General features: G+C 45.4%; 1 protein-coding gene across 1 annotated transcript; it reads right to left on the bottom strand.

Moving 5' to 3' along the window:
• Positions 1 to 86: 86 nt before the first annotated feature.
• On the bottom strand, positions 87 to 13,956 carry ACOT8 (acyl-CoA thioesterase 8). The gene is made up of 6 exons (XM_056550014.1): positions 13,688 to 13,956; positions 9,886 to 10,022; positions 9,549 to 9,774; positions 5,808 to 5,965; positions 2,738 to 2,929; positions 87 to 525 (listed from the first exon to the last, which is right to left on the bottom strand). The coding sequence occupies exons 1-6, from the start codon at positions 13,807 to 13,809 to the stop codon at positions 416 to 418; spliced, it is 945 nt and encodes a 314-aa protein (XP_056405989.1). The 5' UTR covers positions 13,810 to 13,956; the 3' UTR covers positions 87 to 415.
• Between the last annotated feature and the right edge of the window lie 211 nt (positions 13,957 to 14,167).

Raw genomic sequence — 14,167 nt, 5'->3', positions numbered from 1 at the left:
GTGGACAAGACAAAAAAAGAAATTCAAAAAGTAAAGAATTTCCTCTGTAGCATACAGCAGCTGATAAGTGCTGGAAGGGTAAAGATTTTTTAATAGAAGTAATTTACAAATCTGTTTAACTTTCTGGCACCAGTTCATTAAAAAAAAGATTTTTTTTCCCCCTGGAGTACCCCTTTAACCTAAGTAATGGGAACCGCCATCTGCATTATGGACAAAAAGCATTTATTACAAATGGCTTAAAAAAAAAGAACAAATCATTCAACAAAAGGTTTTAAATAATTGGATTTATTAAAATATATTATTTACAATTGAGAGAAAATAAAGTGTCATGAGGGCGGAGCTACATGTGAAGTAATTACAGGTCAGTAATGCATAAATCATGACGGAATTAGACGTCTGTATCCAAGATGGATATTCATAGTTTAGGATCCTGCTTCACCCGGAAGACGCCCTCCTGTGCGCACGTGACTGCCAGCACGCCATCTCTTCTCCAAAGGCGTCCGTGTACCAGTCCCCGGGAGTTACCTAGAAAGGATAACCGTAGTATTTCGGAGATGGAGATATTAAAGTGCTACTGTCATTTCATAAAGTTTTGATGTTTCAAAAGTTTTGATCGGTCATGGTCTGCGTGCTGAGACCCCCACTGATCGCTAGATCAAGTGCGGAGAGGCACTTGGCCGTCTCCCTCCTCGCCGCAGGATACTGTTTCTATAGAAAGTCTGGACAGTATTTTCTTTGTGGATTCCGGGGACGGCACTAGGACCACATGGACTGCATTGCTGTCCTCCATAGATGGCAATGCATTTCTAAGCGCTCAGAAATGCATTGACGCCTATAGGGACCGCAATGCAGTCCCCCACAGAATCTCTGGCAGAAGTTCCATCCGGAGATGCCGCAGTGAGGAGAGGGACTGTTAGCCGAGTGCTTCTCTTGTTCTAGCGATCAGTGGGGTCTCCTCTCCTGGACCGGAATAATCAAAAATGTAACCTGTTCTTATTACTAGTCAAAAGATTTTATATATTTTTTTCATTGACAGTGACGCTGAGGAGAAGTATATACTTATTAACATCTTTACCTAATCTTACTGATAAATCTTCCCTATTATCCCTTAAAGCAGATGTCCCCCAACCCAGTCCTTAAAGGGGTACTCCACTGCAATTTATTTTATTTTTAATTAACTGGTGCCAGAAATTAAACAGATTTGTAAATTACTTCTATTTAAAAATCATATGCCTTCCAGTACTTATCAGCTGCTGTATGCTCCACAGGAAGTTCTTTTCTTTTTGAATTTCCTTTCTGCTTGACCACAGTGCTCTCTGCTGACACCTCTGTCCGTATCAGGAACTGTCCAGAGCAGGAGAAAATCCCCATAGCAAACCTTTCCTGCTCTGGACAGTTCCTGACATGGACAGAGGTGTCAGCAGAGTGCACTGTGGTCAGACTGTGGAAAGAACTACACAACTTCCTGTGGAGCATAAAGCAGCTGATAAGTACTGGAAGGATTAAGATTTTAAAAAAGTAATTTACAAATCTGTTTAACTTTCTGGCCCCAAACGAAATGGAGTCTACCGGAGTACCCCTTTAAACTCCATTTCCACCAGAGTACCCCTTTAAATGGGGTCCATTTGCTTAAAGGCGTACTCCGGTAGAAAACTTTTTTTTTTTTTTTTTAATCAACAAGTGCCAGAAAGTTAAACAGATTTGTAAATTACTTTTTTAAAATCTTAATCCTTCCAGTACTTATTATCTGCTGAATACTACAGAGGAAATTCTTTTCTTTTTTGAACACAGAGCTCTCTGCTGACATCATGAGCACAGTGCTCTCTGCTGACATCTCTGTCCATTTTAGGAACTGTCCAGAGTAGCATATGTTTTCGATGGGGATTTTCTCCTGCTCTGGACAGTTCCTAAAATGGACAGAGATGTCAGCAGAGAGCTCTGTGTTCCAAAAAGAAGAGTTTCCTCTGTAGTATTCAGCATCTGATAAGTACTGGAAGGATTAAAGGGGTATTCCAGGAAAAAACTTTTTTATATATATATATATATATATATATATCAACTGGCTCCAGAAAGTTAAACAGATTTGTAAATTACTTCTATTAAAAAATCTTAATCCTTTCAGTACTTATGAGCTGCTGACGTTAAGGTTGTTCTTTTCTGTCTAATTGCTCTCTGACACCTGTCTTGGGAACCGCCCAGTTTAGAAGAGGTTTGCTATGGGGATTTGCTTCTAAACTGGGCGGTTCCCGAGACAGGTGTCATCAGAGAGGATTTAGACAGAAAAGAACAACTCTACTTCAGCAGCTCATAATTACTGAAAGGATTAAGATTTTTTTAATAGAAGTAATTTACAAAACTGTAACTTTCTGGCTATTAAAAAAATTGATTAAAAAAAAAAACAAAAAAAAATACCCCTTTAACTCCTGTCCATGCAGAACTCCCTTTAGTGGAGCACAGCGGCAGTGTGTGAACAGGCCCTTACGTAGACCAATTCATTAGGAATAGCAAAAAGTGATGTAATTAGCCTGTACAGCAGGGTGCCCCAGCTGTTGCAAAACTACAACTCCCAGCTGGCAGCAACAAAACTACAACTCCCAGCTGGCAGCAACAAAACTACAACTCCCAGCTGGCAGCAACAAAACTACAACTCCCAGCATGCCCGGACAGCCTTCGGCTGTCCGGGCATGCTGGGAGTTGTAGTTTTGCAACAGCTGGAGTCACCCCATACTCCACTCACCTGCCCAGTGGCTCTCGCACTCATAAAGCATCCACTCGTCGGCCCTGAAGGGAGCGTGGAACCACATGGAGTGGTCAAGGGAGGCCATGAATTTGATCTGAAGCCGAAGATGGGGAAGCATGGCCGTTCCCAGGAAAGAGTAGTCTGAGATATAGGCAGCCACACAGCAGTGTAACCTCATGTCACCGGGACCTAACACATGGGGATCGGGGAATTAAAAAAAAATATTATTTTTTTTAATTAACTATTTTACATACTGAAATTTCTTACTATTTTTTAAACCTGCTATTTTATATGTAAAGCAATGACTTTATATTTTACTGCATTTGTATACGATGATGTCTATAGAGCGTGTATATAGCATTTTATAAGGCCACTTCTTAATGTTTATTAATAAAAGATGCATGAATTATTCTTTGTTTGAAATGTGTGAATTAGTATTGCGTCTGTGTACCTGCAATTAAAGGGGTATTCCAGGCAAAACCATATATATATAGATAGATATAGAGATATAGATAGATATAGATAGATATAGATATAGATATAGATAGATATAGATAGATATAGATAGATAGATATATAGATAGATATATATATATAGATAGATAGATATAGATATATAGAGATATATAGATAGATATATATAGGCATATAGGCTCCGGAAAGTTAAACAGATTTGTAAATTACTTATTAAAACATCTTAATCCTTCCAATAGTTATTAGCTTCTGAAGTTTTCTGTCTAACTGCTCAATGATGATGTCACGTCCCGGGAGCTGTGCATGATGGGAGAATATCCCCATAGGAACTGCACAGCTCCCGGGACGTGAGTCATCAGAGAGCAGTTAGACAGAAAACAACAACTCAACTTAAGAAGCTAATAACTATTGGAAGGATTAAGATTTTTTAATAGAAGTAATTTACAAATCTGTTTAACTTTCCAGAGCCAGTTGAGATTTTTATATATATATATATATATATATATATATATATATATATATATATATATATATATATATATATATATATATATATATATATATATAAAAAAAGTTTTGGCCTGGAATACCCCTTTAATCTATTACCTGAGTAGTTATGAGATACTATGCAAGGTAACATGGGATATGTGGGCTTTTAAAATTAATGGGGTATTCCGGTGATATATATATATAAAATCACCGGATACCCCATTAATTTTAAAAGCCCACATATCCCATGTTACCTTGCATAGTATCTCATAACTACTCAGGTAATAGATTAAAGGGGTATTCCAGGCCAAAACTTTTTTTTATATATATATATATATATATATATATATATATATCTATCTATATCTCTCAACTGGCTCTGGAAAGTTAAACAGATTTGTAAATTACTTCTATTAAAAAAAAAAAAAAAAAACTTTAATCCTACCAGTACTTATCAGCTGCTGAAGTTGAGTTATTTTCTGTCTGACCACAGTGCTCTCTGCTGACCCCTCTGTCCATATCAGGAACTGTTCAGAGTAGGAGCAAATCCCCATAGCAAACCTCCTGCTCTGGACAGTTCCTGAGATGGACAGAGGGGTCAGCAGAGAGCACTGTGGTCAGACAAAAGAACTCAACTTCAGCAGCTGATAAGTACTGGTAGGATTATTATTTAAAAAAAAAAATGTTTTAATGCAAGTAATCTGTTTAACTTTCTGGAGCCAGTTCATATGTAAAAAAAACAGCTTTTCACAGGCGTACCCCTTTTAATGGGCTAGACCAGTGTGTCTCTGGCTGACAGCTGCGGCACTCTGGTTTAGACCATCAATATGAGATCAATGGAGGTCCGACACCTGGCTATAGCCTTGATCAGTGTAATCGGTGCTCTACTTATACAGACTGCCTGTATACTCTGAGTACTGATCCGAGAGCACAGAGCAGGGTGAGGGATGATAGGGACTATGTGACTGCACTGCGGAGGTCCCCATCAGCCTTAGGATAAGGGATACGTTTTTATATACAGGACTTCTCCTTTAAGTTTCCCATGACTGCTTTTCCCCAGGTCACAGGCGAGGACTGAAACAAATATCCACCTTTTATTATCAGATTATAAATGCACCCTGGAGCTTTAACTTTGACCCTTCTTGGCACTCGAGAGGTTACAGATTACTGGTCAGGACTATGTGCAAAGTTCAATTGTCACCTTGTCCTGCCGACCTACCTGGGAACGTAAGATGTGCAAAGGAATCAGATCATTGCAGCCTATGCAGCACATCCCATATATACTTTATGGACACATTGTAATTAATGTAAGTGAATAATTAACTGAACTGTCGTTTATAAATCCTCATGTGTGAAGAATATATAATCTCCCCCCCCCCCTCTCTATCTATATACATATATGTATAGAGAGAGCGCACTCCTTTGTTATATTTCCGGGTGCAGACTGGTCCGACCACCAACAATACAGAAAAATGCAGCAGCACTCCGATCTAGATGAAAGTGGTGTTCGCCTTTATTCTTCAAGTGAAAAACATGTAGTTTCGACCGTCTCACACAGTCCTGGACAAAGACCATGTGAGACAGTCGTAACTTCGTGATTTTCATTTGATGAATAAAAGCCTAACACCACTCTATATCGGAGTGCTGCTGCATTTTTCTGTGTAGATCTCTCTGTGTGTGTGTGTGTGTGTGTATTATATATAATTATATATTAAACCAAGAAAGCTTACAGCACTACTTATCCAGTCCCTGGTTAGGTGCCAGCGTCCTTAGATCTGATCAAAGTCCATCCAATATACAAGAACAAAGATGTCGCTGCACTCACCAAAAAAAAATAGTGAAAAATGCGAAAATTTATTGGCTCAATTCATAGCAAACTATGAATTGAGCCAATTTTTGGATTTTTCACTTTTTTGGGGGGAGAGTGCTGCTACATCTTTGTTCATGTGTATGTGTATATATATATATATATATACATATAATATACACATACATATCAAATCTATATCTAAAAATATATATATATAAAATTATTATTATTAGTTTTTTTTTTACATATCTAATATACTATATATATATATATAAAATACAATCCCGGCATTACCTATCAGTCCCTTGGCTCGCACCCAGAACATCTGCCGTGGCTGCTGTGGCATGCGGTGATACATGTCCGGTGGGTTGATGGGTTTGATCTCAATGGGAACATCCTGAGCCAAGATTTTATTCAGGCCGACTCTGTGCTTCTCCACCAGAGAGGGATCCCTAAAGGAAGAGGACACCCACATTCAATCCCCTCAACCAATCACAAGTGTGCGCTTCAGCTCCATTTGCATCACAGAATCTCCGCCCGGAGCAGGAGGGGGGTCAGCAAAACGACCTGGCACTATGACCGCTCGGAAATGCACCATCTCCATAGACGGCAATGCATTTCTTTCTGACAAAAGAACAACCGTGTTTTTTTCTTTCCGGTGGAGCCTGGAATTCCTTAGTGTGAATGGTGCAGAATCTCATTGAGAACAATGGGACGCTGCTGTCCTTTATTTTCCAAGTGGAGTTCCGCTAAAAAAAAAATAAGGGGTGCAAACGGTCCCTTAGTGCATTCTCCCAGCATCACCTGACCAGGACCTTCATCATGTAGGTATATGGGGTCATCCTGGCCTCTGGCACAGAGCTTGTTTTTGTGATCGGACGGGGTCTGAACATTCACACCTCAAACGATAAGACATTATGACAAGTCCCACGAATATGCCAAAAAATGTTTTCTTTTTTTTTTTTTTTTGACTGGTACGCTTTAAAGGGGTTGTCCAGGAAAAAAATGTTTTATATATCAACTGCCTCCAGAAAGTTAAACAGAATTGTAAATTATTTTTATTAAAAAATCCTTTCAGTACTTATGAGCTGCTGAAGTTGAGTTGTTCTTTTCTGTCTAAGTGCTCTCTGATGACACGTGTCTCGGGTACCGCCCAGTTTAGAAGCAAATCCCCATAGCAAACCTCTTCTACTCTGTGCAGTTCCCGAGACAAGCAGAGATGTCAGCAGAGAGCACTGTTGTCAGACAGAAAACAAAAACTCAACTTCAGCAGTTGATAATTATTGGAAGGATTAAGATTTTTTTTTTATAGAAGTAATTTACAAACTTTCTGGAGCCAGTTGAGATATATAAAAAAAAGTTTTTTACCTGGATAACCCCTTTAAATGGGCACTGTCATGAAGTAATAAAATTGATATGTTGTAGTACTTAAGTACTACAACATATCTCTAATATACTTTAATTAAAAAAAGTGATTTTAAACAAGTTTAAAATCACTTTTAAATTCGGCCACTAGGGGTCGCCCTCCTAGTGGCCGAATGCATTCAGCAGTGACGTCACTACTGGATTTCGACTCATTTCAGCCTGGCAATGAGTCGAAATTCAGTCACTGCGGTGCTCGCTCCCGCCTGTCAATCAAACAGGCGAGAGCGAGCACGCTGAGAGCTGGGGCTGCACTGCCCACTGTCAGGCTGCTCCACTAGCCTCGCACGTGGCCCCGCCCCCGTTACCCTGTCCGGAGGCAGCGCGCGCACTCATTGCTGCGCTGATCCTCCGGATGGGCAAGTTTGATCTGAGGTCTTATAAGGGGAGCGGAATGTCTTCTTTTCGGGCGGTTGAAAGGAGGGGGTTGTTGCACGGCGGGGTCTGGGGGTGACGGAGTTTGGGGGAGCGGAATGTCTTTTTCGGGCAGGCGGAGGGAGAAGGGTGGGGGGTGTTGCACGGCGGGGCCTGAGGGAGCGGGATCTGTGGCAGCTGAGGCTGAGACTGTTTTCACCACAGGGTGCCTACAGTTGTTTCCCCACTACAACTCCCAGCATGCCCTGACAGCCAATAGATGTCAGGGCAGGCTGGGAGTTGTAGTGGTGAAACAGCTGGAGGCACCCTGTATAGTTGAACTAAGGGCGGAAGTCAGGCCCCCCAACAGTGACGTCATGCCTGCCGGGGAAGTCTGCCTGGTAGTGAGCACACTACCAGGCAGAAAAAAAAGCATTTTTAATATAGTAAAAAAAAATGTAAAGGCAGGGAGGTGGTTAGGGATAGATGGGCAATAGGCAGGGACAGAAAGAAAAAAAAAAGGGATGGTGGGAGCTACCCTTTAAGTATTGTAATCCTGGATGTAAATATAAATTTAAAGGGGTACTCCACTGACCCAGCGTTCAGAATATTTTCTTCCAAACGCTTGCAGCGGGGGTCATGAAGTCACAGCCACGCCCCTCGTGCCGTCATGCCACGCCTCCTCAATGCAAGTCTATGGGAGGGGGCATGGCAGAACAATGCCGCCTCCCATAGACTTGTATTGAGGGGGCGTGGTGTGACGGTCACGAGGGGTGTGGTCATGACATCATCACCCCGGCACCCAACGATCAAAACAAATGCCGGATGCTGAGACCCCAAAAATCAGACATCTTATCCTAATTCTTTGAATAGGGGATAAGATGTCTAGGGGCGGAGTACCCCTTTAAGGGGATATTCCCATCTCCGAAAATGACGGCGTTTTTCAACCAGTGTGCCTCCAGCTGTTGGAAAACTACAACTCCCAGCATGCCCGACAGCCAACGGCTGTCGGGCATGCTGGGAGTTGTAGTTTTGCAACAGCTGGGGTTGCACTGTTTAGGAAACACTTCGCTGATCACTGGGGGTCTGACCTGTGGGACCCCCCCCCCAAGTGATTGTGATAAAAGAGGGGATGCAGCACTGGTGTAACTCTGCACCCCCTTTCATTTAATCCTGTACTATGGCTCCAGCACGGAGAAGGGGAAACAGCTGTTCTGGTGCAGCCATTTTTACCATCCGTGGGGGTCCCCCACCGAATATCAATAGGTCATCACTCTATTAAGATAGTTGAATAGATGTTGGAACAGTGTTTCCCCAAGCAGGGTGCCTACAGCTGTTGCAAAACTACAACTCCCAGCATGCCCCAACAGACTTGGCTGGGAGTTGTAGTCTTGCAACAGCTGGAGGCACCCTGCTTGGGGAAGACTACCCCATACAACCTTAGGCCATGTTCACACATGTTCCACAAAAATTCCATTCAGCAAAGCTGAGGCATGCTGGGAGTTGTAGTTTTGCAACGGCTCAAGGTTCACAGTTTGGAAACCACTGCACTAGAGCATCTTCACACAGAAGAAGACACAAGCAGAGTGAACAGGGGAGTTGTATAACTCTGCAGCTAACTATTGCATGCTGGGAGTTGTAGTTTTGCAACAGCTCAAGGTTCACAGTTTAGAAACCACTGCACTAGAGCATCTTCATACAGAAGACACAAGCAGAGTGATCAGGGGAGTTGTATAACTCTGCAGCTAACTATTGCACGCTGGGAGTTGTAGTTTTGCAACAGCTCAAGGTTCACAGTTTGGAAACCACTGCACTAGAGCATCTTCATACAGAAGACACAAGCAGAGTGATCAGGGGAGTTGTATAACTCTGCAGCTAACTATTGCATGCTGGGAGTTGTAGTTTTGCAACAGCTCAAGGTTCACAGTTTGGAAACAACTGCACTAGAGCATCTCCACACAGAAAACACAAGCAGAGTGATCAGGGGAGTTGTATAACTCTGCTGCTAACTATTGCATGCTGGGAGTCGTAGTTTTCCAACAGCACTCCGCTGTGGGTCTGGTAGCAGGACACCTGTTTAATTCCAGTAGCTGGTGACTAAAGCGGTCAGGATACAGATTTGCACTGGCTTGCATGGGACTGCTGGCCTATCCCGACTGCGGACAAGTCTCAGGCAGCCATGAAGGGAGATTTAAAACAGGCGGAGTTCCGCTTTAAACGCCTAATCCAACAGATAGAAGAAGGTAAAACGTGACTCACTTCAAGTACTTGTGTATGAGCTCGTCCCGGGTGAGCAGCTCCTCCGGCAGCGGTACGGTGGGCATGGTGAACTGGTGGTGCAGGGGGCTCTCCTGGGAGCGGTGGAAGGAGGCCTGACAGATGAGGATGGACACTCCGTGCTGTATGGCCTTCACCGACCTCACGCTGAAACTCCGCCCATCTCGGGTCCTCTCCACATGGTACAAGACCGGAACCTTGGGGTCCCCTAGTGGTGGATATAGGTAGTGATAAATGTCAGAAAGAAAGACATATGGGGGGGGGGGGGGTATTAATCGCACCCACAGATCATTATCCCGTAGTAAATCCCAGACATTACCCGCTCGCACAAAGTAGCAGTGCAGGGAGTGGACGTGTTCTCCATCTACCACCGAGCTGGCGGCTGCCACCAGAGCCTGCCCGACGATCTGCCCACCGAAGAGCCTCTGTGTGGTGGGGACCCAGTGGTGAGAACCTCTGCAAAGCATCAAGAGACAAGCTTCAGACCACGGTTTCCCAACCAGGGCACCTCCAGCTGTTGCAAAACTACAACTCCCAGCATGCCCGGACAGCCTTCGGCTGTCCGGGCATGCTGGGAGTTGTAGTTTTGCAACAGCTGGAGGCACGCTGGTTGGGTAACACTGCTTCAGACACATGGATGTACCCAACGTATCACAATATGATCCCACAGGATAGGAGATAATGAGGTGGGAGATGAGGGGACACTAATGACTGTGACACAGGGAGAGATGAGGGGACAGTAATGACTGTGACACAGGGAGAGATGAGGGGACACTGATGACTGTGACACAGGGAGAGATGAGGGGACACTGATGACTGTGACACAGGGGGAGATGAGGGGACACTAATGACTGTGACACAGGGAGAGATGAGGGGGCACTAATGACTGTGACACAGGGAGAGATGAGGGGACACTAATGACTGTGACACAGGGGGAGATGAGGGGACACTAATGGCTGTGACACAGGGAGAGATGAGGGGGACACTGATGACTGTGACACAGGGAGAGATGAGGGGACACTAATGACTGTGACACAGGGAGAGATGAGGGGACAGTAATGACTGTGACACAGGGAGAGATGAGGGGACACTGATGACTGTGACACAGGGAGAGATGAGGGGACAGTAATGACTGTGACACAGGGGGAGATGAGGGGACAGTAATGACTGTGACACAGGGGGAGATGAGGGGACAGTAATGACTGACACAGGGAGAGATGAGGGGACACTAATGACTGTGACACAGGGAGAGATGAGGAGACACTAATGACTGTGACACAGGGAGAGATGAGGGGACACTAATGACTGTGACACAGGGAGAGATGAGGGGACACTAATGGCTGTGACACAGGGAGAGATGAGGGGACACTGATGACTGTGACACAGGGAGAGATGAGGGGACACTAATGACTGTGACACAGGGAGAGATGAGGGGACAGTAATGACTGTGACACAGGGGAGAGATGAGGGGGACACTAATGACTGTGACACAGGGAGAGATGAGGGGACACTAATGACTGTGACACAGGGAGAGATGAGGGGACAGTAATGACTGACACAGGGAGAGATGAGGGGACAGTAATGACTGTGACACAGGGAGAGATGAGGGGACAGTAATGACTGTGACACAGGGGGAGATGAGGGGACACTAATGACTGTGACACAGGGAGAGATGAGGGGACAGTAATGACTGACACAGGGAGAGATGAGGGGACAGTAATGACTGTGACACAGGGGGAGATGAGGGGACACTAATGACTGACACAGGGAGAGATGAGGGGACACTAATGACTGACACAGGGAGAGATGAGGGGACACTAATGACTGTGACACAGGGAGAGATGAGGGGACACTAATGACTGTGACACAGGGAGAGATGAGGGGACACTAATGACTGTGACACAGGGAGAGATGAGGGGACAGTAATGACTGACACAGGGAGAGATGAGGGGACAGTAATGACTGTGACACAGGGAGAGATGAGGGAACACTAATGACTGTGACACAGGGAGAGATGAGGGGGACACTAATGACTGTGACACAGGGAGAGATGAGGGGACACTAATGACTGACACAGGGAGAGATGAGGGGACACTAATGACTGTGACACAGGGAGAGATGAGGAGACACTAATGACTGTGACAAAGGGGGAGATGAGGGGACAGTAATGACTGTGACATAAGGAGAGATGAGGGGACAGTAATGACTGACACAGGGAGAGATGAGGGGACAGTAATGACTGTGACACAGGGAGAGATGAGGGGACAGTAATGACTGTGACACAGGGAGAGATGAGGGGACACTAATGACTGTGACACAGGGAGAGATGAGGGGACAGTAATGACTGTGACACAGGGAGAGATGAGGGGACAGTAATGACTGTTACACAGGGAGAGATGAGGGGACAGTAATGACTGACACAGGGAGAGATGAGGGGACACTAATGACTGTGACACAGGGAGAGATGAGGGGACAGTAATGACTGTGACACAGGGAGAGATGAGGGGACAGTAATGACTGTGACACAGGGAGAGATGAGGGGACAGTAATGACTGTGACACAGGGAGAGATGAGGGGACAGTAATGACTGTGACACAGGGAGAGATGAGGGGACAGTAATGACTGTGACACAGGGAGAGATGAGGGGACACTAATGACTGTGACACAGGGAGAGATGAGGGGACAGTAATGACTGTGACACAGGGAGAGATGAGGGGACAGTAATGACTGTTACACAGGGAGAGATGAGGGGACAGTAATGACTGTGACACAGGGAGAGATGAGGGGACACTAATGACTGTGACACAGGGAGAGATGAGGGGACAGTAATGACTGTGACACAGGGAGAGATGAGGGGACAGTAATGACTGTTACACAGGGAGAGATGAGGGGACACTAATGACTGTGACACAGGGAGAGATGAGGGGACACTAATGACTGTGACACAGGGAAAGATGAGGGAACACTAATGACTGTGACACAGGGAGAGATGAGGGGACACTAATGACTGTGACACACGGAGAGATGAGGGGACACTAATGACTGTGACACAGGGAGAGATGAGGGAACACTAATGACTGTGACACAGGGAGAGATGAGGGGACACTAATGACTGTGACACAGGGAGAGATGAGGGAACACTAATGACTGTGACACAGGGAGAGATGAGGGGACACTAATGACTGTGACACAGGGAGAGATGAGGGGACAGTAATGACTGTGACACAGGGAGAGATGAGGGGACACTAATGACTGTGACACAGGGAGAGATGAGGGGACAGTAATGACTGTGACACAGGGAGAGATGAGGGAACACTAATGACTGTGACACAGGGAGAGATGAGGGGACACTAATGACTGTGACACAGGGAGAGATGAGGGGACACTAATGACTGTGACACAGGGAGAGATGAGGGGACAGTAATGACTGTGACACCGGGAGAGATGAGGGGACACTAATGACTGTGACACAGGGAGAGATGAGGGGACACTAATGACTGTGACACAGGGAGAGATGAGGGGACAGTAATGACTGTGACACAGGGAGAGATGAGGGGACACTAATGACTGTGACACAGGGAGAGATGAGGGGACACTAATGACTGTGACACAGGGAGAGATGAGGGGACACTAATGACTGTGACACAGGGAGAGATGAGGGGACAGTAATGACTGTGACACAGGGAGAGATGAGGGGACACTAATGACTGTGACACCGGGAGAGATGAGGGGACACTAATGACTGTGACACAGGGAGAGATGAGGGGGCACTAATGACTGTGACACAGGGAGAGATGAGGGGGCACTAATGACTGTGACACAGGGAGAGATGAGGGGACACTAATGACTGTGACACAGGGAGAGATGAGGGGACAGTAATGACTGTGACACAGGGAGAGATGAGGGGACACTAATGACTGTGACACAGGGAGAGATGAGGGGACACTAATGACTGTGACACAGGGAGAGATGAGGGGACAGTAATGACTGTATCCACTCTCTACTACTCCCAGCTGGTGACAGGTGATATTAATCTGCAGCTCTCTGGCACCCCTGCTGGTGACATGTGGTATTACACTGCACCTCTCCGCTCTGGCCGCTAGGGGAGCTGTATGAATCACCTGTATAGATCTCTGTCCAGCGGCTCCAGGTTCAGGACGCTGGTGACCAGCACACTCCTCAGATCCTGCGGCGACTTCTCTTTAGGTTCCAACAAATCATCCGGCTGCAGGGAGGCTGCCATCTTCCGTGTCACGTGACCAAAGAGGAGGGTAGTCACGTGACGACCCTTGCCCAGGACAACACGAGATAAACATTCGCGATGCAAAAAAAAAAGAAAAAAAAAAAAAAAGAAGCCGGAAATGACGTAAAGGTAACCCAGCTCTTCCAGCGAGTCTTCCGCCTTCTCAACGTTAACTAGGTGCGAGCTCGGATTGGCTCTTTCTGTCACCACGTGCCACGTGTTCTACTTTGTGATTGGTTGACTTCTCTGCCAGCCTGTGTCATCCCGTCGCCGATTGGTCAACTCTTTTGTGGGTAGTGGCTTGTCCCTGGTATAAAAGCCTTGTGAAAGGGAACTTCGGTTAATTGATAATATCGGT

Source organism: Hyla sarda, chromosome 13 (genome assembly GCF_029499605.1).
Source record: "Hyla sarda isolate aHylSar1 chromosome 13, aHylSar1.hap1, whole genome shotgun sequence".
In the NCBI taxonomy this organism is placed as follows: domain Eukaryota; kingdom Metazoa; phylum Chordata; class Amphibia; order Anura; family Hylidae; genus Hyla; species Hyla sarda.
This window is presented reverse-complemented; position numbering and strand designations above follow the sequence as displayed.